The sequence below is a fragment of the Cavia porcellus genome, unplaced genomic scaffold, assembly GCF_034190915.1.
Source record: "Cavia porcellus strain 051 isolate PalLab524CR breed Dunkin Hartley unplaced genomic scaffold, mCavPor4.1 scaffold_6, whole genome shotgun sequence".
NCBI classification, from domain to species: Eukaryota; Metazoa; Chordata; class Mammalia; order Rodentia; family Caviidae; genus Cavia; species Cavia porcellus.
The window spans coordinates 89,133,444-89,161,386 of NW_026947489.1; the positions used below are offsets into that span (position 1 = coordinate 89,133,444).

The 27,943-nt window shown below is 38.7% G+C and overlaps 1 protein-coding gene across 10 annotated transcripts in view; it reads right to left on the reverse strand.

The window, feature by feature from the left end:
* Positions 1-524: 524 nt before the first annotated feature.
* Luc7l3 (LUC7 like 3 pre-mRNA splicing factor) overlaps positions 525-27,943 on the reverse strand; it is a 45,249-nt gene continuing 17,830 nt past the window's right edge. The window contains exons 3-13 of one of the 10 annotated variants that reach the window (XM_063251321.1): positions 21,649-21,688; positions 13,471-13,615; positions 12,830-12,904; positions 11,244-11,348; positions 8,084-8,245; positions 7,302-7,585; positions 6,147-6,307; positions 2,541-2,684; positions 2,330-2,435; positions 1,792-1,857; positions 525-966 (exon numbers count right to left, since the gene is read on the reverse strand). In XM_063251321.1, coding sequence (XP_063107391.1) covers positions 1,833-1,857; positions 2,330-2,435; positions 2,541-2,684; positions 6,147-6,307; positions 7,302-7,585; positions 8,084-8,245; positions 11,244-11,348; positions 12,830-12,904; positions 13,471-13,615; positions 21,649-21,688 — 1,247 coding nt within the window. In that variant the 3' untranslated portion in view covers positions 525-966; positions 1,792-1,832. Of the gene's footprint in view, positions 2,459-2,487; positions 2,685-6,146; positions 6,308-7,301; positions 7,586-8,083; positions 8,246-11,243; positions 11,349-12,829; positions 12,905-13,470; positions 13,616-21,648; positions 21,689-27,943 lie in introns of all 10 variants that reach the window. The other 9 variants (XR_010048270.1, XR_010048272.1, XM_063251319.1 and 6 more) reach the window with 9 other exon arrangements.

Sequence of the window (27,943 nt, forward strand, 5' to 3'; positions counted from 1 at the left end):
TAATTCTTCTGTATGTGACATAATATTACCTGCTGTTTTTAAAATGTTCTTACTATAAATATGACACACTCCACATACAGAAAAAAATACATTCATAAACTGACAGATTAAGAGACTCTTGGTACAAGATAAAAACAAGGCCAAACTTAGTTGTAAGTTCTCAAATTCTACATCATTTCATGGCTAGATGAAAGATAATGCTTATCAGAATAGTCAGCAATTTCTATTATGAAAGAAATCTTTCAGGGATGTAAAAATATATTCTAATTCACTATACATTTTCGCTATTAAAACCAAAATCCAGTTTTATTCCTAGCCACCCCCAAATTGAAGCACCATTATATTGAAACATTAGACTGAAAATTCTATAAAAGTCAGTCTTAAACAGAAGAAATTAGATAAAACTGTACACCAAAACTTAGTAGTAGTATATCTCAATAGGTAAAACAAGGGACTAGTTCAGAGTCAATAACTTTATTAGAAAAAGATTAATACTAAAACTTTTAATGACACAATCAACTCTGTAACAGAAAGTCAGAGATACTTTATTTTTACTTCTAAATCCAAAGGCTAAGTAGAGCAGAATTGTAAAAATGGAATCCCACTTAAGTCTGATTCACAAGAATACTAATGTTTAATCCTGTCTGCAAAGTCCAAGAATGAAAATTTGCAATTAAACACTGAGCAAGCCACATATTTAGGTAATATTTCTTAAAAAGTCTTAAAGAAAAAATATGATACAAGACCTAAGTTTTCAGTGGCATATATGCTTATTAACACATGTTCTGAAATCTGGTAGGTCACATCAGTTCTGAATTAATTTTTAATTAAAAAACAAAAACAAAAAATAACTAACTGAGCTTTATATTTTTCTATGCCACTATAGCTTTCTTTCACCTCATTTTAATGTTGATCTTCGCTTTATGCCGTTTTCAGTATTCTTCAAGAAATCTTCGAACAGTAGTCCTATAATGCAAAATTTGGGGAAAAATGATAATCAGACAGCATATAAAAGGCAAATTTTTAAGACTAAGTGTTGGCCCAGTCACTAACTGCTAATTATAATTAATGTGTATGTGAAATGCCTGTATTTTTTTTAGATGGCCAAGCCATCAGTGTGGTATAAGCCGTGTGCCTGTGTATGCTTTTCTACGTGTGAATGGCTCACACCGAAAGAATTGTACTGCTTTCCAAGAAAAGGAAAGCAATCAATTAATTGGTACTTTGCTTTATTACACATATTTCATCCCATGCCACTAGCCCAAAGAGTGAAGAGTTTAGAGATTTTAAGAACATTTATAGAACCTGAATTTTAACAGCTTTAAAAAACTCACAATTTACACAGCTCGTCAGTTCTGTGCATGTCACAGACTGAAGGCATCTGCCCTTGCCATTCACCAGTGTTTTAAATGCATCAACCAGTGACCTCCTGTACACCTATGGCTGACTGCAAATTCTCCTACACAGTAGGAAATATTAAACACATACCTCTTAAAGACTTGAGAATTGCATTGAATGTAACAAGGCGAATAATATGAGGTGTTTATTGTATTTAAAATTCTTTAAAGATATCTAATTCTGGGCACCACTGCATCCCTACACACAGTTGAAAAAAAATTCCATTCTGTTAAACATTTGCTTTATTAAGTTGTCACACAATACACAAAAAAAAAACCCCTCTGCACTTCTTATAAAGAACAAAAAAGATACACAACAGTTAAGCGTAAAGATCACAGGCAATAGCATTCAAACATGGATGTGGGTAGAGAAAGGAGTACCTGGCATGAGTACCTGCTTAGTTTGACTGAATCCTTGATTTTTAATTTGGCTTTTCATGGGCCGCTCACAACACCAACGCTGTGTGAGGTATGGTAGTCAGCTGCAATAATTCATAAACCCTACACTTCCATCAATCCAATGCTACTGGCTCTCGAGTTACAGAACAAACTGCATTAGAATGCAAGGCAATAAAGCAAAAAACTAGAAACATCCTCGACAAAGAAATACTAGCAGTTTAATTAAAACAAAGTAGTCCAACATGTGCCTCAGAAATAGTTAAGTTTTTAAGCATTATGCCTCTGCCAATGTACCAACACAAGATGGACTTAATACCAAAAAGAAAAAAACAGTTCAACCTTTTTATAAAAAGAAAAAAAAAGAAAAAAAAAAAAAAAAAGAAAAAGAAAAAGAAATGACAGCAAAATCCCTAAAAAAAGGATCATTAACTTTTCAATGGCGACTATATTACAAATGTGGGCAGTAATTTCCAAAGAGGCACACTAAGGGGGACACGAGTCTGCTACAAAATAGCTGAGACAAAACAATGTACCTCAAAATGTTTTGCAGGACTACACTGTCTTTTCCTTCAGAAGATGCTTTTGTATGTCTTCTTACTCGGCTTAGTTCCATCTTCATCTGTGCATACTTACGCTGCACTGTCAAACAGTAACAAAAAGCCCTAATCAAAGTGAGAAACAATACACTTACCTCTGTCTGATCTGAGGTCTTATCAGATCAGTTTTAATTGGACTGAGTGTCACCTTCAGATTTAATGTCTTCACTGGTCCCATTGACCTCATTCTTAGTATCACTTTCCTTCGATTCAGGGTTTGTGTCTTCGCTCTGTTTTTCTCGACTACTGGACTTCACACTACTTTTTTTATCCTCAGATCCCCTCTTTTCTGCTACAAAAGAAGACACCAATCATGGATTTGAAAGTACAATAAATACATTGCTCTTCAAAGCAACAGAAAGAGCAAAGACAACCATCAATTAACGTTTTGCTGATTTTCCCCAACAGAAACAATTTATAATTTACAGAGAAGCAAACAAGCAAGAATGGGAAGGTAAAAGGTAGAACAGCAGATTCTTTCAAAAGACTTAAGTACATTGCAGAATCTAATACACATGAGGCTCAACTGTTAAATCAGAAGGTAAAAACTGTAATCACAAAAGTTGAAAAAAGCCATTTTCTAAGATGTTCACACAATCTCACATTTTTAAATACAAAAGATTTTTATGCATACACAAATATCCAAAAGGAATAAACCTGATTGAAAAAATAGATGGTAAATCCCAACCCCAGCAACTAAACTTCTATGCTTTGCTAGAAAAGGGAAGGGTGTGTGTGTGTGAAGCCACCTGCATCACCACAGTTAAATGTTGTGCCAACTTGAGTAAGAAATGCCCAACTCTGCTGGCCATGGTGGTGGACATCTGTAATCCCAGCGCATGCGAGGCTGAGGCAGGAGGATTGCTATAAATTCAAAGCTTGGATTCAAGGCCAGCCTGGACTATATAGTGAAACCCTGTCTCAGAAACAAAGTACAAATGAAAGAATGAGGGGAGGAGAGGGAGAGCAAGAGGGAAAGAAAGAAAGATACGCAGGCCCAACTCACTGCATTAGCACAGTTCTCAGCGTGGCCAAACAGGTTTACGGTATGAATGGCAACAACTAATAGGCTCGTGGCCTGAATGAAATGAAAAGGGGAACTCTGCTTCTTCAGAGTGGTGACAGTCTTCTCCACTGCCTAGGACGTCCCTTCCTTGGTTTCTAGCACAGACCCCTAACTCTCCCGGTGCAGAGCCCTCAGCTTCTGATACAGAAGTCAATGGGACTCTGCAGTGAGCTGAGGTCTGCCGTCTGCCACCTGGGACTGGCTTGCTCACCTCTCCAGTGCAGATGGCCCTTTTGCACTCTTCCACACTTGACTGCAGGTGGCACCTGTAAGCCTACCTTGTAAATTCTATATATTTTGTATTAGATCTGTTACTCTAGTGAATATTAGCTCATACACCATCTGAGAGTTGTTTTTCCCAAAAAGAAAAATTAAACTGAATTGAACCACAAGAAAGAAAAAGTAAATTTTAACCTTTTCTTCCAAGTCCCATGAGGAAAATCCGTCTGTCCATGATCTAAACACAACTCTGCTCATTTTGCTTAATACAAGCTTCACCAAATTCAGTGATGATACCATTAGAGAGAAGCTATTATGCATTGCATTTGCGCGTCCCCCAAAAGTCTCATGCAATCCTAGTTCAGGCTTTCTCAGATGGGGCTTTACTGATTCATGATGCAAGGCTTGGCTGAAGGCACTAAGAATGAGGGTGTAAGTGCCACATGACCTAAGTAGTCTGGATAAGATAAAAGGGGCAGAAAGCCCTTGTTGCTTTGTTACTTTGCCCCTCTCCCATGGAGTCCCCTGTCTTGGAGCCATTATGGACTGAAATCTCTACAAGTTGTGAGCTAAAAAAAACCCTTCTTCCCTTAACTTGGGCATCAGTATTTTGTCTCAGCAGTGAGAGAAAAATAATCAAGACACAAGAAGACATCTCTGTGCTCTATCCAGAAATTATACAAACGCACCTGTTTCAGTCAGGCTAGTGCCAGTCAACTCAACTTTAATTTCATAAGGCACCTAGCTTCTGTTGCTAAGAACCAACCTAATTTATTTCAAGCTGCACAAACTAAATAGGGTAGGTAATGTAACAACAGATAGTTTTAAAATTTGGGGCTGGGGATTTAGTTCAGTGTCCTAAGTGCCTGCCTTGCAAGCATGCAGTTGTGCGTTCGATCCCCGGTACGGATGATAAAAAAAAAATTTTTTTTCTCAAAAAGGATTAATTCATCTCAGACATCACTATCTGTATTTATTTAGCATAGGGATTTTATACTGAGCTCCATCCCTAAACCTTTTCTAGAATTTTTCAAACAGAGTCTGAGTCAGGCTGGGCTCAAACTTGCGATTCCCCTGCCTCAGCTTCTCAGAGTGCTGAGATTACAGATATATCAGGCTCTTAACAGTTGATTCTTCACCCCAAAAATATACTACCCAGAAAGTCTTACAAAGCACTTGGTGAAACATTTTTAAAACTAATGTAAATAATTAATTCTTAATACCAACCGTCTCATTAATCACAGAATTTCTAAACTAAAATGACAAATACAGACATCCTGACAGCAAAGAGGAAAACATTATTCTTGTTCTTACTTTTTAGTGTGTGTTTTATGCTACAGAAAAGACCAATATATGTAAAATACTTAAGAATTTTTAAAACAAAGGGTGCATGAATAAGGAAGACTAAAAGCAGAGACTCTTGTCTGCAAAAACACCAGTCCATCTTTGTGCTGCTAGGTCTCTAACCAAAGGAAAAAAACCTGACAAAAAATAGATCAGTTCTACAAAAGAACACAATACGAGTACCACATGAAAGACCAAGGATAAAACTCAAACAGCAGCACATATATTACACTGATAATTAAATATGGGCACAGATAAAACAGGATGGACAAGCAGAAGTGAGAAAATTAGAAACAGATGCTATTTCCTCACTCTTTAAACCATGCAAAGCAAAACAGCCCAGCTGATACGAAAATGAAGGTGTTAAAATACTCTGAAAAGAAAATGCAGAAAGTAGGCTCTGATGACACAAAGAATTATGTTTCAGAAAAGAATTAAAAGGTAAGAAGCTAGGCATGGTGGCACAAGCTTGGTATCCCTGCACTTGGGGGACCAAGGCAGGAGGATGGTGAGTTCAAGGCCAGCCCGAGCTAACCAGTGACTGAAAGGTCAGCCTGAACTGAACTGTACAGCAAGACCCTGTCTCAACTTCACCCAAAAAAAAGATGAAAGTATTTTGAGAAACTTGCCCAAGGCAAAATTTAAAAGTTCATAGTGCTAACAGCATAGTAAGTCGGCTACTGGGAAGCCACAGATCACCAATAGAAAAAGAAGGAAAGAGTATATTGATTTAATGTAAAACATGGTTAAAGACACATAGAAGGTTTTCAACTTGTGGAAATTTAGAAATTCATTATTGAGCTAAATGAATGCTGCACGGGAAGACCAATACAACAAAGTAAATTTACTTTGGAAGACATTATCCAACAATGTAGCAATTTTTAAAATATAAGAAATAAGCAAAGTAATAAATTCTGCAGTGTAATAAGCCTGCAAGAAAGCACACTTGGAAGAATCCAGATGGAACTTTCACTAAAAGAGGTCTGGACAGGATGCTCGTTTCTAACGAGTGGTATGCCTTACATACAGCATGGAGCAGCACCCTGCCCATTTCTGGAGCAAGTGAATGAACAATAGAGGTGTGCAAAAAGCCTCCAAAGAAACTGATTTCTCACATACACTAACCTTTCTCCTTGGATTTTCTGTCTTGCTCTCTGTCTCGACTTTTGCTCCTGTGTTTATATGACTTTCGATCCCGGCTTTTTGACCTTCTTCGATCCCGACTGCGAGATCTATGTTTTCTTTCCGATCTGTCATGGCTTCTGCTTCTCCGCCGATCTCTACTTCTGAGTAATTTAAAACATAAAATCAAGTTCAACTGGTAGTACAATGAGAAAAGGCCTTGAAGTAGTATATATAAAAGTAACACTTTCCCTTGAAAAGCAAATGAACAGAACACCCTATTTAAATATTTTACATTAGAAATTTCAAATTCAATATATTTCAAACAGTGCTAAGTTGGTTATCATTGTGCTCTTTAGACTCAACTATTATTCTAAGAATCACAACAGCAAAGGTAGTTTCATTTTACCCTTAAAATCATATGCTATCCTTAAAATCAGTGAGAAAAGCAGCACTTAAGAGACTGTCACCTGTCACTACGTATGCTGGCATGTACCTGCAGTCCTACCATTCAGCAGCTGAGGTAGGGTCACCACAAAGTTTGAGGCCAGCCTGGACTACATACAGTAAAACTCTGGGTCCATCTGTCCGTCCCCCAACACCCACCCCCGCCAAAAAAAGATAGAGACAGGGAGGGGGTAAGGAAGGGCAGGGGTAGGGAGAGACTGACCAAGAAACCATCTCCTATACTATCTTAGAAAAAAGTGACCCTAAAGATAGAACCACTCACTGACTCAACTCTTGTCATGCACCCTAACAATCCTTACAGATATGTTTCAATTTACAGTTTTTTGACTTTCTAGTGGTGAGAGTAATACGCATACAACAGAAACCTGTACTTCAAATGCACAATTTTGATTCTTTCCCCTGGGCAACAAACACTGCCTTGCACAACACTACCTGATGCTGTGCAGGGGCAGTAAGCTGCAGCTCTCACTCATCCCAGATACCCCACAATGTTCTGTGCTACCACGACGCTCTGTACAGGTATGAAATGCACTTAAACCTTATTTTCAATTTACAACAAGTTTCTGTTGTAATCTCATCAAAAGCTGAGGTGCATTCCTGCTTAGCTTCCTGAGGACCATTCCAAGGAGTAGCACTAGAAACTGCTTACTGTAGGCTCATAAGCCAGACACTGGCTCATGTATTCCATACCTGCTCCGCCTTCTTTCCCTACTTCGTGACCTTTTGTGGTCTCGAGACCTGCTGCACCTCCGGTCAGATGTGCGGCTGGAGTGTCTACTTCGGGAACGGCTTCTCTTTCTTCTTTCTCTATCACGAGCTCTCTCTTTCTCTCTTTCCTCCTCTTCTCTTCGTCGTTTTCTTTCTCGTTCTTCCCTTTCTCTCTCCCGTTCTTTTTCTCTTTCTTCTCTTTCTTGCTTCTCTTTTTTAAGACGCTCATCCCGATCAGGTTCTTCAGTTCTTTTTCTTAATTTTTCCTAAAAAATCAAGTTAGATTTTTGTCTGCCTGTTGGAACAGAGCTGAAAGACCTCATGCCTTGCTAGGCAAACATTCTGCTGCTAAACTACACCCTCAGCTTCTCAAGTCAGATTTTAATAGTTACCTTAAAGACACTGTCAAACAACAGTCACCTAACATGAAACAATCTGCAGACACACTCAGGGAAGTTGGCGTCTTCAAAGAAAAGACAAAATTCAGGACCATGTATGTGCACAAGGTATCATTCTCGACAAATTTTTCTGTCATCCTCTCCCAAATTTTTGGTACTTCAGAGTGAAGATAACAAAGTACTTTGATAGTTTAATAAAGAACAAAATGGCCATCATTTTTCAAATGAACAGAAGTATCAGCAAAACATCAATGACAGGTTTATATTTCTATGTGACTGATTTTTAGTTATAATAAAAAAATTTTATTAATAGTACATTATAGTTAATTTCCCTAAAGCTAAAATGCATGCTTGTTAGAAACTTACTTTTAATTCTTCTACAGTAGCTTTAATTTTGGCATAGCCCATGTGCTGTTTTCCCATCAAATGATCATCTACCCGGGACTGGGCATCTCCTACTATCAAAAAGGCTCCACACACTTCACAAACTTCCATTTGTTTTTCTTGGGCAGCAAAACTTTCAATGGTCTGGAATAATAAAACAGTTGTTACAAGAATATCTGGCCAGGCTTGGTGGCTCACGCCTGTAATCCCAGCACTCAGGAGGCTGAGGCAGGAGGATCGATGTGAGTTCGAGACCAGCCTAGGCTACAAAGTGAGCCCAAGACCAGCCTGAACTGCACAGCGAGACCCTGTCTCAGACAAAAAAAAAAAAAAAGATATATAAAAAAAGAATATCTGAAGATGAAAGAGCACATTCCCAAAAACATACTTTACATTTAGAGCAGATGTCTAGTGCATATAAACGGCAATTTTCCATGAACCCAGAACCATGCTTCCAAACATCAACTGCTGAACTCTTAGGAGAGGGAATCATGGCAGAAACAATCAACCTGGGTGTCTATCAGAAGTGCTGAGATCTTTGCTCAACTGTAACTGCAAAACACTAAAGTCCCCTTGAAAAACAAAATAACTGTCAGAAAGCTAAAGCTGTCTATTCTAGTCTGTATTCATTTCTTACACAGGTGCAACAGATATAGCGTGTCCACCTTTAAAGATCAGTGCAGAAATGAGCTCAATGAGCACACTCAAAATGCATGAATTTTGTACACTGCTCAATATGAGGGAACCAATGAACAACTATATTCATCAGTAATATCAAAGACATGCATCCTGCACTACCAAATTAAAGATCACAGGAGACACTTTAAGTGTGCCAACTGTTAACTAACATACGCACTGAACAGTTTAATGTAACAAAAAAGAAAACAAGTGAAGCACAGTGGTGCAGGCCTACAATCCCAGCTTTCTACGAAGTTAAAGTAGAAAGATCACAAATTTAAGACCAGTCTGGGAAATTTACCAATTTAGTAAAGACTCATCTCAAAATTTAAAAAGGCCCTAAATGTAATCTTCCAGTTAATCTCTCTCTCTCCTCTCTCTCTCTCTCTCTCTCTCTCTCTCTCTCTCTCTCTCTCTCTCACACACACACACACACACACAAAGGCAAGTGTTGAGTACATGTAGGGGAGAGATCTCTGATTTAAGACAGGAGTTGATAAGCCAAAGGACTGTTTTTGTAAATAAAATCTTATTTGAACACAGCCACATCCACTTGCGTATGTATTGTCTGTGATGAGATACACATGTACTTTTTATCTGTTTTCATCAGTGGGTCCTGGCTCATAACTCACCCAGCAGTGATTCACAGAAAATAAGAATGTCTCTTTCCCAAGCCAGGCCATAGAAACTCTAACCTCTCTCCCATTTTTGGGAGCTGGCTGTAAAGAAATTCACTGCCCTGTCAGGTATGGTTGTTCCATACTGTTATTCCAGCACTCTAGAAGACTGAGGCAGGAGGACCATAAAAGATAAAGTTCAGCCTGAGCAAATTAGCAAGGCACTGTCTCAAAATAAAAATGGGCTGGCAATATAGCTCAGTGCAAAAGCCCTAGACTCAATCCCAATTTCTCTAAGAAAAACAAACAAAAAAACCACATGCAAGAACTTCTCTTGTCTGGTAGACAGTGAGAGCCCTATCCCCAGGACAAGCAAATGTTGCAAAGAGGCCAAGAAGAATCTCGATGGTTGTATATTATTGTCTTAAATCATACTTTTTATTTGTCACATTGTTCATGTTTTCCTTTCTCCCTTCTTTTCTTTTCTGCTATGTGTGATTACTGGAGATGAAGTTTAGGGTCTTTCTACCATTGAGCTACATTCCAGTCCCTTTTAAAACAATTTTTGAGACAGGGCCTTAAGTTGCCCAGGCAGAATTTGAACTTGTAAATTGTTCTGCCTCAATCCCCATAGCGCTGGGATCAAAGGCATGTGCCACCATGCCCAGCTTGTCCATGTTTTAATCAGCTTTATACAACGAAGTCTTTATAAAGACCCAAAATAAAAGGCTCTAGGAGAATCCAGACAACTGAATGCATGGAGGCTCCCGGGAGGTGGTGCACCTGAGGAGAGCACGCAGCCACAACCCACCCATGAGTCTTTCCATCGCCATCCTCTGATACCCTTGATAATGAACCAATAGCATAAACTTTCCTGTTCTGTGAGCTATAAAAGCCAATTAACAGAACCCAAGGTAAAAGGTCTGTGGGAATGAGCTGCTCTGAAGCTCAGATAAAATAATGGAGGACATCTGAATGGCATGGGAAAGGGGATGTTGAGGACTGTGCCAGACAGTGTCAGAACTTTTTATTAGAAGACAACTACTTACAACTGATTTATGTTCTTGCTGGGGGTGAAATCCCCACACATTCTGGAATAAAAAGAAATTACCTGTGCACTGGGGATGTAGCTCAGTGGTAGTGCGCTTGCCTGGCATGTGTGAGGCCCTGGGTTGGGGAGGGGTGAGGAAGACAAAGAAATGATCTGCGCTGAGTACACAGTAGGATAATCTGAGTTTGAGGTTTTCTCTTATACCTTCAGGTTACCTAAGGCTGCTTTCATGACACAAGGCAAGGTTTGCTAACTGCCAGGGACCTTGTGACTTACAAACCTAAAACATTACATGGTGCTTAGGCTGAGGAAGGTGGAACCTTTCTAGCTAAGGCCAAGCAACCTAGTGAAACCCTGTTTCAAAACAAAAAATAAAAATGCCTGGGGATGCAGCAGGGTAAAGACTCTGTGCCAGTGGTGGTGAACCTACAACTCACGGGCCCCCACAGGCATGCAGAGCCCCCTCTGTGGGCACACAGGCCAAGTCACCGTAGCAGTTCAGCACTGGTAATACCTGTTTTTCCCTAAACTAAAACCTCACTATTCAGGCTTAATTGCAGTGTTGACGCTTTGCAATACACAAGTATTAGGTTGCAGTTTGGGCACTCATCTCTAGAAGGTGTGCTCTAGGTTCAATCCTTTGTACTATGGAAGAGGAGGAGGGATGGAGGGAAAAAGGAAATGTCTGATGATCCTTTAATTTGGGACATTTGAAAAATGTTTCTAAAGTTCTCAGATAGGGATAGCAAGTAAAGCATAAAGAAGAAAGAGTAATTTAAAAGAAGTTGTTACTTACTGAGGTTGTAGATCTAAGTAATTCTCTCTCTTCTTTTAGTTGTTCAACTAATTTCATCATTCCTTGGGCTTCTTCTACCTTTCCTTCAGATCCTAATTCTTCAATCTAAGAACAATAGAAAAAAGTTAAAACTCCAAACCAAATATTTTCTTTCTTCTCCATGTTTTGTTAACAGTAGTGTTTGGTCTTTTTGGTTGGGTTTGTTTCCTGAAGCCTCTCTTGGTTTAATAATCCTTATCAATTTTAAGTTTTAATGACATGCAACAAAACAAAAACTTTTTTTTCTTTTTTTCTTTTTTTTGGTGGTACTAGGGATCGAACTCATGACCTCATGCTGGCCAGGCAAGTGCTTATGCTGCTGAGCTATATCCCCGGTCAAAACAAAAACTTTTAAGGCACACAACTCAGTAACTATGCACATGCATACACACATGAAATTGTTACTTCCATCTAGACAATAAACACATCTATCACTCCAAGAGATTTCTTCATACTAATTTTAGTACCTTCTCCAGCCTATACTTACACATATGTGAAGACACAATGTGGTCTGCCTATCACCATACATTAGTTTGTTTGTTTTCCTTGGGGTTTTTTTTTTGGGACCAGGGATCGAACTCATAACCTCGTGCTTGCCAGGCAGGTGTTTACACCAGAGTTAAACTCCTAGTCGATGTTTGTTTCTTTTTTATAAACATTAGTTTCTGGTTTCTAAATTTTATATAAATGGTGCAACACAAGCCAGGCATTGGATCGCATGCCTGTAATCTCAGCACCGGGGAGGCTGAGAAAAGAGGCTCGACTTGAATTTCAGGTGTGGGCTACACTGTGAGTTCACGGCCAGACTGAACTACTCTGAATCTGTCTCTAAACAAAAAGCAATTCTCTCTCTTCTTTTAGTTGTAAAAGTTAGTTACTTTTAGTAGTAAACAAAAGAGCAGAGTTCAGAACTCTTTTTGGGTCTGAGTTATTTTACTCAGCCTAAATTCTTTTTTTTTTTTTTTTGTCTTTTTCCTTTTTATCGGTACCAGGGATCGAACAGACACAACTGCCTGCTTGCAAGGCAGGCGTTTATGCCGCTGAGCTAAATCCCCAGCCCCAGCCTAAATTATTTTAAGATTTATTCATACTACTGCACATAGTTAGGGCTTCCCTATTATCATTATAGGATTCCATCAAAAGTTAATTATCCATTTACCTACCAATGGGTATTTGAACTGCCACTAGTTTCAGGCATTTCTTGGGCTCATTATGAACAAATATCCTAAGAACACTGTGCCCATAGATACATGTTTTCACTTCTCTTGCATAAATACTTAGAGAATAATGGCTTATGGTACAGTTTTAACTTTTTAAGAAATAAACTTTTCCAAAGTGTCTTCACTGTTCATATCACTACCAGCAGTGTCAGACAGTTCTAGTTGGTCCAAAATAATATTTTTTAAAGTTTGGGCCATACAAATGGATGTTAAAAGGCATTTTACTTCCCTAAATGACAAATAAGATCAAGTATATTCTTTATTATCCTTATCCCAGTTAAGTGTGTCTACCTTAGTATTTTCTAACAACAATGCCACAAGTCTTACCTGCTGCAGGAGCACATCAATTTTATCTGTTAGAACCTGAATTTTTTCCTCATTTTTGCCTGTTGGGCCAGCTGCCTGTTGAAGACAGTAAAATGTGTCACCAACAAATATCAAACTCTCACATATTGTACAAAATATTTGTGCATTCTGGTTTGTTTTTAAAACAGGGTCTATGTAGCTCGATCTGTCTTGAACTCACGGGGGCTCATCTCGAACTCATGGCGATCCTCCGGTCTCAACCTCCTGAGTGCTGTGATTACAGACATACACCATCATACCCGGCCTTACTATTTCTAACTTAACACTGAATCTCAAATACAGTAATTCAAGTATTTTCAGTAACTGGTAAGAGAAAAACCTTACAATTTTGAAGTCAAAATCAGTATTTACTAAAGAAAAGAAAAAGAAAAAGAATGCCTCTATATCATTTTATTCTTTTTTTCCCCCCCGGGGTTTGAACTCACGACCTCGAGCTCGCCAGGCAGGCGCTTATGCTACTGTGCTAAATCCCCAGCCCTCTTTATATCATTTTAAAAGTACCAAGTAATGAGAAAAGACAAGCTGCAAAAATATCAGGACACTCCTGATTTCCAGAGAGAAAAAAACCCTTACAAAGACTGTAAATCTCACTGTATACTCACCCCTGAGGACTGCTGGTTTTGAGATAATGCCAAGCGAGCATGGCCTCGTCTGATTCTACGTTCTACTTCTGCAAGTAAGCTCTGTAAGTATCGCAAAAAATCTCTCTCATAGCCAACTTTCATGAAACGGGAACTCTTTTCGTATCTGATAAAATGAAAACAAACAAGTGTTTACCCGTGACAACTCATGCACACTCTGTCTTAAGTAGTCTCAAACATTACTGCATTTAGGCTAAAGAGTGAAGTAGGTACACAGGAAGTGAATTTCTGGTTGTTCTTCATTCTGGAGAAGGAAAAGCAAGATACTAGGTTGAGTTTAATTAGGAACAACCTTGGTTTACACAAGGCTCTGAATACCAGCTCTATCATCATATTGGATCTGTATGTTACCTGACCCAGGATGTGTCATGTGTAAAACTGGGACCACTGAAAAGCAAATATAGCCAGGCATAGTGATCATTCCTGTAGTCCCAGCAACCTGGAAGGCTGAAGCAAGAGGGTCCCAAGTTTGAGACCAGCATGGACAATTCAGATACTAGTCAAAATAAAAAAGAAGGGGTAAGAATGTAGCTCAGGGGGAGAGCCCTTGGTTCAATCCACAGTACCACAAAGAGATAGAGAATGTGTGCAAGAGCAAGAAAGAAACAAGCAAATGTGCCTTCATGCTCAGCACACAGCCGTAATCATAAAAGGATCATGAGCTTGAGGTCAGGCTGTGCTTTGCAGACACTACATTTCAGACCTTTCTTGCAAAAGCAAAACATGATGCAAAACGCTTACTATATTAATATGTACTTATGCCATATTCATACCAAGAATCAACAAATGGTACCATATCAGGTTGAAGAGCAAATGAAACCATAAATGGAGTGAAGAGACAACTTACAGCACAGGAAAAAATGTTGCCAGCTACTCCTCAGACAAAGGACTAAACAGTATATATAAAACACTCAAAAAAAGACACTCCAAGGGCTGGGGATTTAGCGCAGCGGCATAAGCGCCTGCCTTGCAAGCAGGCAGTCGTGAGTTCGATCCCCAGTACCGATAAAAAGGAAAAAGACAAAAAAAAAAAAAAAAAAAAAAAAAAAAGACACTCCAAATTTAAAGAGTCAATTAAAAAATGGGCATCTGAAATGAAATACTTTCTCAGACAAAAAAAGACAAAGAGCCAATAAATACATCAACACCACTGACCATTTTAGAAATACAAATTAAAGCACTGAGATTCCATCTCACTCCAGAAAGGAAGCCTGCCATCATGAAATCAACCATTAACAGATGCTGGTGAGGCTGTGGGGAGAAAGGAACCATTTGCCTTTGTTCATGGGAAGGTAAACTGATACAACCACTATGGAAATTAGTATGGAGATTTCTCAAGAAGCTAAAAATAAAAACTCCACTTGGCCCAACTATTCTAGATATCCTTCAAAGTATCTTCCCAATGAAGTTCAAGACATACCACAATGATCTATGCACACTCGTGTTTACAGCAGTGTATTTCATAATAGCTAAATTTTGCCGGGTGTGGTGGCTCACACCTGTAATCCCAGCACTCAGGAGGCTGCGGCAGGAGGATCGTTGTGAGTTTGAGACTAGCCTGGGCTACGAAGTGAGCTCAAGGCCAGCCTGAACTCCATAGCGAGACCTTGTCTTTAAAAAAAAAAAGAAAGTTAAAAAAATAATAGCTAAATCTTGAAAATAGCCCAGTATCCATCAATACATGAGTGGATAAAGAAAATGCGGTATTTATCTACAAGAGTTCTACTGTGCCATAAAGGATGAACTTGTCATTTGTAGGAAAACTGATGCACCTTAAGATCATAATGTTGGGCCAGGGTTTAGCTCCGCTACACAAGCGACTGCCAGGGAAGTGGGAGGTCGTGAGTTTGATCCCTGGTACCCTGCTCCCAAAATCATAAGGTTATATGAAAACTTAAATATCACATGATTTCTCTCATATGAAAAAATTCAATACAGATAAAGTATGAAATAAAAACAGATGGTAAAAAAATTTAAAAATAAAAACAGATGAAAAAAATAAAAAATAAAAAAAAAATAAAAACAGATGATAGGAAAAAAGCAGGTGGTGGAATCTGAGACTGTGCCTTGATTCAGGAATGCTTCGATTTGCAAACAATTCAGTTAGCAAACAAAAGCATTCAGCAAAATTTGCTTCTATTTGTAACAAGACGATACTGGCAATCTCAACAGGGACACAAACACAGGCAGCTTCCCCCAAATCATTAAAAAAAAAATTTAAGTTCATAAAGCAAGGTACCACTGTACAGTGGACTTACATGTCCTCTGACCTAGTAGTCTAGTTTTCAGTATGTATATATGATAATTAACTTTATACAGTCTTATAAGTGAATGATGCTAATGCTAGAAAACTAAAGGGGGATAAGGAGGAACAGGGATAAGGATGTTCATGTCCCAACTCCCTACAGTGAATGTAGTCATTATGTCCTAAAGCATATACTAATAAAAGTAAAAACAAAACAAAAAAACATATGATAGCTACCAGTATCATTATGGAAACTTTGTTAGCATTCCAGGGACTGGACCTCTATCACATACTTACTTTACATCAACTCCAATTTCAATGCCAGTCCCTTGAATCAAATGACTAAGGAGGGTTGGGGAGGTAAGCTTACTCCTGTATGTCAACATGGAACCCACCAAGAAAGAAATCAGGAAAATTTCACTCACACTAGCTTAAAAAAAAGAAAGAAAGAAAAGAAAATTAAACACCTAGGAATTAAACTAACCAAGAAAGTGGAAGTTCTCTATAATAAATTATAGAGAGATTGAAGTGGGGACATTAGAAAATAGAAACACAGCTGAGCGTGGTGGCGTAGCCTGTAATGCCAGCACTTACAAGGCTGAGGGAGGCAGACAGCTGTGAGTTCAAGCCCAGTGAGGGTTACACTGGAGTAACCCTCCAGTGTATTCAAGGCCAGTCTGAACTCCACAGCAAGATTCTATAAAAAAAAAAGAAAGGACAGGACAGGACATCCCCTGCTCCTGGACAGCAATATGTTCAAAACAGCTATTCTATCAAAAATGCAGGAGAACTCACAATTCAGGGTCTCAGGTCATTTTACAAAGAGACACTGATAAAAGCAGCAAAATATTGGCACAAAACAGACATAAAGATGCATGAAGTAGAACTGAGAATGCAGAAACAACTCTAGACTCCTTCAGCCATCTAATCTCTGACAAAGGGACCAAAAGCTTATGTTGGAAAAAAAGACAGCCTCTTCAACACATGGTGCTGGGAAAACTAGCTATCCTGATGCAGAAAAATGAGTCTAAACCCTTATCTCTTAGCCTATACTAAAAAGACTGGTATCAAAACAGAAACACCAAATGTGCTGGAAGATAAAACAGGCAAAACTTTTTAACACATAGGTATAGGCACGTACCTTCTAAACAAAACCCCAATTACACAAAAATACCAAGAATCAACAAACATAAGAACCAACAGAGTAAATAGTTAACGTATAGCATTAAAAAACTCTTTGCCAGCTAGTACTCAGAGGACTAGTATTTACAATAATATAAAGAACTCAAAAACATTAGATCTCCCTAAAATAGAACATACAAAACAAAAAGAGAAATTGAATAGATACTTCTCAAGGGAAATAGTACAAATAGTAAGTACAAAAATTTTTTAGGAACTTAGGTCATTAGAGAAATGTAAATCAAAAAAATACTGAGATTCTATCTTACTCCAGAAAAACAACCTATTACCAAGAACTTAACAACAACAACAACTAGGGAGTGGTGGCACACACTTGTAATTCCAGCACTTGGGAGGCTGAAGCAAGAGGATCACTTAGAGCTTGAGGACAGCCTGGGGTACGTAGTAACTCAACCTAGGCCTGAACTACAGAGTAAGAATCTTTCTCAAAAAAAAAAAAAAAAAAAAAAAAATCAACTACAACAAAGACCAAATACTGGGGAGGCTGAGAGGAAAAAGAAACCCTTCTGCAATACCAGTGGGAATGTAAACTGTACAACTACTATAAAAACCAGTGTAGCAATTTCCCAAAAAACTAAAAACAAAATACTCAGCTATATTTTTCTGGGTATATTCCCAAAATAATTAAAGACATATTACAGTACCATCTGCATACTCCTATTTTAGCAGTATAATTCTTAATAGCAAAATTCTAGGGGCAGCCCATAGGTCCATCAACAGATAAAGAAAACATGTAATACACAATGAGATGCTATCAGCCATAAAGGATAAACTTTAACTCATTTGTAGAAAAATGGATACATTTTGAGACCTTAATGCTAACTGAAATAAATCAGAACAAAGAAGGTTGAATATCACAGTTTCCTCTAATGAGAAACCCAAAAATACTTAAAAAAAAATTCTTTTCTGGAGACAAGGTCTTGGCATGCAATCCAGGCTGGCCTTAAACTTGCAGGGCTCCTCTTGCCTCAGTCTCCTGAGTGCTAGTATTATAGGTCTAAACCACCACATCAGCCAAATATAAATAATTTAAAAAGCAAATTGAGCCAGGCATGGTGATGTGCTCCTGTAATGCCAGAGCTCTGGAGGCTGAGGGAAGATCTCCATTGAGTCTGAGGCCAGTGTGGGCTACAGAGAAGACTGACTAAAAAAGAAAGAAAAGGAAAAGGAAAATAAAAAGAGATAATAAGAAATAGAGAGGCAGGCTCCAGCTGCCATTGGAACTCTCTGGCAGGTAGCCAGCCCAGCCCTGTTGTGTATTCCTGCTGCCACCAGGACTCTCCTGCAGGTAGCCAGTGCCAGTGTAAGCCAGGAGAACCAGCCAGCCATGCCTTGAAGAAGCTGCAAGTGTCTGGAGCCCAGCCTGTATCCCACTGCCTCATAGGGAACCCAGATTAGGAGAAACCCAGGAGCCTGACCCATCCCAGATAGCCAACATGGGAAGCACCTATGACCTCGCAACCTGCCCATCTGGAGGAACCCAGGAAAATGTCAAGATAAAGAAGTAAAATGTGATCTCTGGCCTCCAGCCCAAACAGAACAAGTCCAAGAGACATGAACCTGGCAGAAAGCAGAAGTTGCACATCTGAAATTTCTGGAATGATGGCAACTGAAGTAAAACTATTTCACGAGGCTGTAAAAGAAATCAGAAACAACCTCAGGCAAAAGAATTGACAAACATAATAAAAGAGTTGCTAAACATATCTAAAGAAGAAATAGATTTTTTTGAAAAAGACATAGGAGAATGAGTGAAACCTTGAATGAACAACACAGGGAAGAATTGAAATGCATTAAACAGACTCAGAGAGATAGCCAGGAAACTCCACTGAAAGCTGGGAAAACTGCTTGAAAGAAACTAAAGACAGACTTTCAGACCTTGAAGACAGGATGGCAGCCAGCAATCTCGAAAGGAAAGGTCTCTTCAAAGTAACAAGGACCTGGAAAATAACAATTCAGTGGCTATAAGACAATGCAAAGAAAAGTAATTTAAGAATGCTAAGTGTCAGCAAAAAAGCAGGAGTCAAAAAAAAAGGAAAAAAAGGCTAGGGATTTAGCTCAGCAACATAAGCACCTACCTTTTAGCCTGCAATCGTTCAATCCTCAATCCCTGGTACCAAAAAAAAAGGAGTCAACACACATGACACAAAGAGACTATTTACAGAAGTAATAGCAGAGAACTTCTCAAGCATGGGAAAAGGACCCGACATATAGATAAACGAGGCACACAGAACTCCAACTAGCCATGACCAAAATAAATGTACACCCAGACATACAATAATCAAGATCCTAAAAATTCAGCATAAGAATAGAATATTAAAGGCCATTAGAGAAAAGAATCACCTATAAAGGAAAACTCATTAGAATCATGACAGACTTTTCAACACAAACCATCAAGAAGAGCTTGAAATACTTCAGTATTTCAAGACCTAAAAGAAAATTTCAACCCATATTGAGGTACACTGCAAATCTATCTTTCAAAATTGATGGAGAGCTGAGCTGGGGGTTTAGCTCAGCAGTGTAAGAGCCTGCTTGGCAAATGCGAGGTCATGAGTTCAATCCCTGGCACCAGGAAAAAAAAAATTGATGAAGAAATAAAATACTTCCAAAACACAGAACAACTGAAGGAATACATGACCACCAAGCCCAAATGAAAGATATTCTAGAGACAGACAGACAGACAAGCAAAGCCAAGTCAAGCCAAGCCAAGCCGACCACAGTCCCAGGAACAGCACCAGTGTGAGATCACTGAGTGGGACAGACAACCAAATGGGAGGTAAAAGTAGGGAGCCAATGGCAGGAAGAAAGCATGGCAGAGATAAACCAGTGCACATTGGCTATAACCATTAATATAGATGGCCTCAATTCACCAATAAAAAGCACAGACAGAGTGGGTTAAGAAACAAGATCCAGGGGGCTGGGGATTTAGCTTAGCGGCAGAAGCACCTGGCTTGCAAGCAGGCGGTCGTGAGTTTGATCCCTGGTACCAATTAAAAAAAAAAAAAAGAAAGAAAGAAACAAGATCCATCAATACTCGGTAAATAAGAAAACACAGTGACTCAAAAGGAAATTCATAGATTGAAAATCAAAGGACAGAAAATAATGTTCCATGCAACAGGGAACCCAAAAAAAAGCAGGGGTAGCTTGCCCATCAACCGCAAATGGTAAGATACGGACATTTTATACGATGGGAAGCTACTCAGCTATGGAGGAGGATAATCATAAGGCTCTTGTAAGTAAATGGACTCAACTTGTGATCGTGCTCTGGGTGAAACAGTTCAGACTCACATAAGTGAACATAATACTGTCTCCATAATATGAAAAACTGAAGGAGTTAGTGGGGTCCAAAGTGTACAATAGATATTGTAAAAGTAAAAAGGAGGAAACATAGGGGCTGGGGATTTAGCTCAGCGGCATAAGCACCTGCCTTGCAAGCAGGCAGTTGTGAGTTCGATCCCCGGCACCGATAAAAATGAAAAAGAAAAAAAAATAAATAAATAAAATAAAATAAAATGGAAAGGTAGCAGCCATTGTGTATTCCCTATTATTTTGTTTTAAAGTCCTGTATCACTTTCATTGTTTTGTTTTGTCTTATTCTGTTTTGTTTGGCTTGACTTTATTATGCCTGATGGCATGGGCAGCTATTTTGAAGATAACGGGGTATATTGTGGTAGCCACTGTTGATGTCCTATTACCTTTTTGAAATTCTGTATCACTTTCACTGTTTTGATTGGTTTTCCTCTGTTTTATTTGGCTTGATTTTATTAGGTCTGATGGCATGGACAGCTATTTTGAAGATAACAAGAGGCATGATGGCAACCATTGCTGATTTCCCATTACCTTGTTTTGAAGTCCTGTATCGCTGTCACTGTTTTGTTTTGGTTGGCTTTATTCTCTTAAAAATAAAAATAAATAAATAAATAGAAAAAAAGAAAAGAAGAGAAAAAAGGAGGCAGACAGTAGAGACATCTGGGGAAGAATTAAGATAAAAGAGGGGGGGAGGGGAAGGGAAGTAAAAATGACTAAGATGCCAACCATGTATCATGCACTGATTTCCCAAGATCAATGTAATTAGTGTGTAGTACAAACATACTAATTTTTAAAAAAAAGCTAAAGAGGAGAAAGATGAAGAGCCATTAATGCACTCATTATCACAGCCTCTTTTCTAACCCAGTAACCTATAAAAAATGGAAACCCAGGGGGCTGGGGGTTTAGCTCAGCGGCATAAGCGCCTGCCTTACAAGCAGACAGTCGTGAGTTCGATCCCTGGTACCGATAAAAAGGAAAAAGACAAAAAAAAAAAAAAAAAAAAAAAAAGGAAACCCAGAAGAGACATAACCCCAAACCACAGATATATTCAATTCCCGCATCTCCAGAATCAGACCCCAAATGCTTCTCCTACTATTGTACAACCCATGTGAAAGAATTCCTCTGAAGGTCAATCAGGCAGTATCCCTAGAGAAAATAATTTTCCACATCACCTGGTTGGTTATGAGACACATTTCAGTCATGGAAAAAAAAAAAAGTCACTTTGTCATCTAGATAGCAACATATTTCTGAGTAAGTGAACTATTTTTCCAAGAAGTGGCTTATTTTTAATTATGGCATAGTTTCAAAGGGAAATAATAACAAGCAAAAGCAATCTGACTTTATTAAATTCCATGAAAAACAGTGAAAACAAAAGTAATATAACTTACTGTTTTCGTAAATTTTCATCATGAATTTTTTCACATGGACCTGGGAGAAAAGAGAAACATGAATTATTTTGTAAAATTTAACATAAATTTAGCATAAATTATTTTGTAAAATTTAACAATCATTTCTCTTGATTAAAAAAGGAAATTTAAAAGAAAAAGAGGGCCAGGGGTATAGCTCAGTGGCAAACACAAGGTCCTGAATTCGATTCCCAGCACAAAAAAAAAAAAAGAAAAGAAAATGTAACAAGATCCATTTTATCACTGTTATCTAGAGATAACTAAATTGATATCACTGAACCATGGAGCAAACAGCATGCGAGAGTAAGCCTCAGGGCCCACATAATGGAGAGCAACTCTATGAAAAGGAAAGCAAAAGAGTGGGGAGAAGGAAAAGTTCCCTTACTGCCACCAAAGAACACCTGGGTGGGGTAGACCCCTCACTGGTTTGAACAAACGCTCTGACCCTACTGTTCTGAAATACCTGCACACAAAGTTAAGTAACCTGACACTAGCCCTCAGGTCCTACTCCTTTTCTCACCTCTGAAAAGCAAGCAACTTCAACCTTTACATTCATTTTGTCTGGAACTTACCTGTTATTTCTACTGTTATGCTAATTTTTTTGCCCTATCAATCTTAGACATCAATTTTTTCAGTTAAGCCTATTTTCTTCTCCTTTTCCTCTCATAAAAATGTGGCTTACACTCAGGGCTCTCCCAATGAACTACAACTCCATTTCTTTTAAAATTTTTTGAAAGGTCTAGCTTAGTTGTCTAGGCTGCGATGGACCTTTTGATACTACTGTCTCAGTCTCCTAGAGTACTAGATTTATAGGCGTGTGCCACAAACCCCTGCTCAGTGTTTATATTTTGACCTGCAAACAGTATTCTCTGTTGGGCCAAATAAAAGATGCACCATGATGACAGATCTGATACACTTTTCTTGAATATTTTCCTTGGTTTTCTATGTCTCTTTCCAAATCATTCTCAAACACTTCAACTCAGCTATAGAAACCATCTCAGTACTATTTTTCCTGCCAAGTGCGGTGGTGCATGCCTGTAATCTCAGCACCTGAGAAGCTGAAGCAGGAGGATCGCTGTGTGTTTGAGACCAGCATGGGCTACAAAGTGAGTTCAAGGCCAGTCTGAACTGCACAGTGAAATCCTGTCTCAAAAACAAAAACGCAAAAATACTATTTTTCCTTAAGAACCAAAATATATCAGATAACCAGCTTTGGTTTTTTTCCAAGAGTATTTTTTGTCTTCCTTCAGTTTGGGAACGCTTGTTTTCTAAGCTCAGTGTAGAGAGATCACCTGAGGAATTTCTTCTTTCTCTGTGCTGGCTTTTAACTAGAACTCATTTTTTTCTTGATTTATGCCTGAGTTAATGCCTGATTTATGCCAGGTGGTGTTGCCTGAGACAAGGTCCATAACACAGAAACTGGCTGAGACTACTACAATTCCGAAAACTTCATTCTGTACTTTCTTCTGGCTACATTACCTACCCTGGGCAATAATATATTTTCACTCAAAACCCTGAAGGTGTTTCTCTGATGTTTTCAAGCTTCCTGCATTGTTATTGACATGCCATTCTAATTCACAATTCTGTGACCTGCACACTGCCATTCTTGATGTCTAAAATTTATTTTTTCAATAAAGGATTTTATTTAAAGAGAAAAAAAGCAAAACAGAAAAAAGGGTACAATACAGAATTTCAAAAAAACAGTAAGAAATCATTAGTAAAAAAAAATCTTTAGTTGACAGATTACATATTGTCATCTTAGAAGTGACTGTTCAAGTTACAGAATTAAAGCTTACAAAGTGGACATTTAAACAGTGAGACTGCAAACAGTTCTGTTCAATGATCTAACAAAAATTTAGTAATATGGTTATCTGTTTTACACACTTAAACATGCATGTGGTTTTATATCCTTTAGAGTACTTTCTTTTCCTTTCTTTTTTATAACAATTACACATTTTAGGTTTTATTACTCCTACAGTTATTATTTTGTTTGAAGAGAATAAAAGCAAATGTGACAAAGCAAAATGGAGTCAGTTAAAACAAGAATAGACATAGTATATAATGTAAAAACAAAATACAAGGTGATCAACAATGGCTACTATAATGCCTCTTGCTATCTTCAGAAGAATTGCCCACAGTGTCTAAAATTTAACAGTGATGTGCCCCAATGTATGTTTTTATCCATCATGCCAATCTCTAGAAGAACCTACTGACTGACATCCTTCAGTATAGCAATTTTTTTTTACATAGTTCTTTGATAATTTCTTCCCTCTTCTATTTTTTTGTCTGAAACTATCAATCAAGTATCAGAATTTTTGGAAGATGTAATTTTTTAAAATCTTAATCTTTTCTGTCCTATGTCCCAGCATTTCAGCGAACTCCCTTGATTTTACAAATCATCTGTGATTTTTATTTCAGGTATCTTTAGTTCTCATCTAAGAGCTTTAATAATTTTTTAAAAGCTCTCTTCTACACTATCATTCTTTTCTTTTCCAAACATGCATATCTTGTATTTTTGAAGACACTAAAGTTTTTAAACAATTTTTTTCTGCTTTTCCAATTATCTCTAGTTCTATTAAATGGACCCCCTTTACACACACAACACCTCATGTGTTCATGTTCAAGAATTTCATTTCAGATGAGATCAGGTACTTTTAAGGTGGTATGGCCGTAGACAGGGTTTTGTTTCATGTTGAAGATTTTCTTCAAATGTCTGGCTGCTGCTCCTTGGAAACAACTGATTTTTAAAAGATACTCCCAAAATCTGACTAGTATGTATAGGCAAGGCTTGTCACTAATGGCTTTTACTAAAGGAAAATCAAGTACCAGACTTAGGGTAAGAGTCCCTGTGGGTCATTATTGGAAAACATCGCTTCTCTGAAATTGCTCCCTTTCTCTAGAGAAGAATCCTTTTCTCATCTGCCTGGGGGGAAAATATCTCGCTGTATCCTTCAAGAAAAAGAGCAGGGAAGAACCCCACCATTAAGAATACATACTGCATCTCTATTTACACCTATGCTTTGTACTAGTACACATTCTGCACTATACAATCTATACCTTACTCATATTAGAGTTGCCACGTGTACATGACACATCTTAACTCCTTTTGCAACCCCTTCCCCCTGTCCCCTCCTCCTTCCCCAATCTCTTGATGCCCCTCTGCTCCAAGATCTACAACCCTACTTCTCACGATGTTTTATTCTGCTTTGCTTTTATGGTTTGGCGATTTCTCCCATAAGAAAGCATGTGATATCCAAGCTTGTATATCTTATTTCACTTAACACTGTGGTCTCAAGATACATCCATTTTCCTTAAGTGACTCAAGTTTATCTTTCTTTATGGCACAGGCTATTGATGTTTAGTCCTCACCAGCAACACAAATTCTGTCATTAGATGGAATGGACACAGCGTGGAGATCTTCACTTAATTCATCACATTTCATTGTGCTTAGTCTCTTCTCTCCCAATTTCAGCAACCTTCCAAGTACAGAAAATATCTTCTCTTTTTCCTCCTCCTTTGAAAGACGTACCAACCATTTTCAGAGATTCTACCACAGTACTGCATTTCTCAACTTAGACTCTTCAATATTTGTATCATTTGGGACGCGGGAGAACATGGCGGACAGACAACAGCAACTACCGAAGGCTCTCTGAAAGGCTCGGCTCAGAGGCCAGGAATGATGCGGACTAAGGAGACACGAATCAGTAGAGATATGCTCTGCTGACTCAGGAACGAACTGGGCTGAGAGAAACCAACTTAGGATACAGTCCCGGCGCTAAAATAGGAACAGAAAAGACTCGGTGTAGAGGCTCGACCCCGCACCATTGGAAGCCGCGGTTTGGATTTCCCGCCGCCCGGCGGCTGGCTGCCTCCACAGCGGCTCGGCAAGGAGAGACGCGCCGAGCTCTGGGAACGGGCGTCTGCGAATGGAGTCGAAAACAGGACGGACAAGGAGGCGTACACGAAAACTGACTGGTGGCGAGGTGAGAGAGAAACTGACCCCCTACCACAGTTTGACTCCAGCGGAGGTTTTTCTGGGCTCGGGCAGTCCTGTAAGAGCAGGGCGCGGTGGCAACTCCAGCCACACATTCCCCTCTCGGACGGGATTGGTGAAAAGTGCCTGGCCTGAGTGACGCTGCTGGCGGACTCCCTAGGCTGGCCTAACCCAGATCCCAGAGCTGGACGGTGGCCCGGAGGAGCGACTGACTCCTGCGTAGGCTGTCTCCTCCGCAACTCCCTGGTGCGCAGCGGTGGGCGGGAACAACTAGCCAGCGCAATTTGATCAGGCTGTGGCTGACAGGCAGGGAAGCCGAGCCTCCTATGTAAGCTTGCATTTTATAAGGAACAGAAAATATGGGGAAGGGAAGCAACAAAAAAGGCTCCTCGGCCCCCAATCCTGAGAAACAGGCAATAGTGGACACCGCACCAATATACATTAAGCACCATATAGAGAGCCTCATAGACCAATTCAGGAATGAAGTTATCAATGACCTGAAGCTAGAAGTATGCAGAATAGTTAGAGAAATGCTAAGCACCACCCAGGAAAAAACAGATGGTGGAATGGAAGAACAGAAAAAGAGGGGAGAATTGCTTGATGGAGAAAACAGAGAAAGCATTGAGTATGTGAAGCAGGTTCAAAGGGACTATCAAGAAATTAAGAAGTCTATCCAAGACTGGCATAACAGCTTGAAAGAAACTAAGGACAGACTATCTGAACTGGAGGGCAGACTTGAAATATGGGAGAATGAAATGAAAAACTTCTTAAAAATAACAAAGAAACAAACAGCAATAATACAAAGACAAGAAGATGATAAGAGGAGCCATAGCTTAAGGATTAAGAACATAAAAGAAGAAGTAGGGACACAAACAAGTGAACTACAAAAGCTACTCACAGAAATAATCCAGGAGAATTTTCCTAATTTAGCAAAAGGTAAAGATACTCAGATGTATGAGGCATACAGGACCCCAGCTACTACAACCCTAACAGAGAAACACCCAGGCATGTAATAATAAAAATTCCAGAAATTCAATACAAGAACAGAATATTAAAAGCTGTAAGAGACAAGAAACAGATCACTTACAAGGGAACACCCATCAGAATCACAGCAGATTTCTCTTCACAAACCATCAAATCACGAAGAGCATGGGGGGAAATAATTCAAGCTTTGAAAGATAATAATCTCCAGCCAAGATTGAGATATCCTGCACAACTGTCCCTGGAAATTGATGGAAAAACGAGGTGCTTCCAGGATAAAGAGGAACTGGAGGAATTTGCAACCACCAATTCAACTCTACAGAAAGTATTGCAGGATATTCTAAAAAAAGAAAAATACAAAGAACCCAGAAATAGTGGCGGGGAGGCCACAACGAATGGAGCAGAGAACAAAATGAAGAAGACAAACTGACAGCTACTGACAGAAAAAGAGCTCAACAGAAATGAGACAGAGAAGATTGGATGATAGGAACAGCTATTTTGGAGAAAATGACATCTTAATAGGTAATGCTGATTTAGTACCATCTTGTTTTGAAGTCTCATCTAGCTTTTGTTCTTCTGTCTCCAATGGTCTAAACAGGTTGTATCTTATTGGATTTTGTTATGTACGATAGTATAAGCAAAAACCTTTTAAAGACAAGGAGATTATACAGAGACCATTGTTCATTTTCTGTTAGTCGATTCTAAATACTCTATAATGCTGTCATTCTCTTAAATGGTTTTACATTGTTTTGATATACTTAATGCCACAGTATATGAAGTTGTACTCAAGGACTTCAGGGAGGGAGTCAATATGGTAACTATTTTTGGGTCGGAAATATCTGGTGGTGAAACACTATTCTGCTTAAATGGTTATGTTTTGATCTGCCCTGTTTCGCTGTTATGCCCTCTTTTTTCTCAATCTCCACTCCATTATTTACTTTTTTATTTTTATCCATTTAATTAAAGGGAAAAATATAGCAGGATATAATATAGTAACCCACTTTGACTTTCTATTATCTCGATTTGAAGCCCTGTATTACTCTCACCATCTTGTTTTTGACTGAGGTTCCTCTATTCTGTTTTGCTGGATAGTATCAGGTTCGAAAGTTTAGGCATCAGCTGAGAAGATAATGAGATTCATTATAATGCCCATTCTCATTGACTTTTATCTACTTTTGAAGACCTACAATATCTCCAATGTTTTGGTTTTGTCGGTTTTATTCTTTACGGTTTTGTTCAATTGTATTACAACTAATGATATAGGCAATTCTATTAGAAATAGCGGGAGGCATTATGGTAACC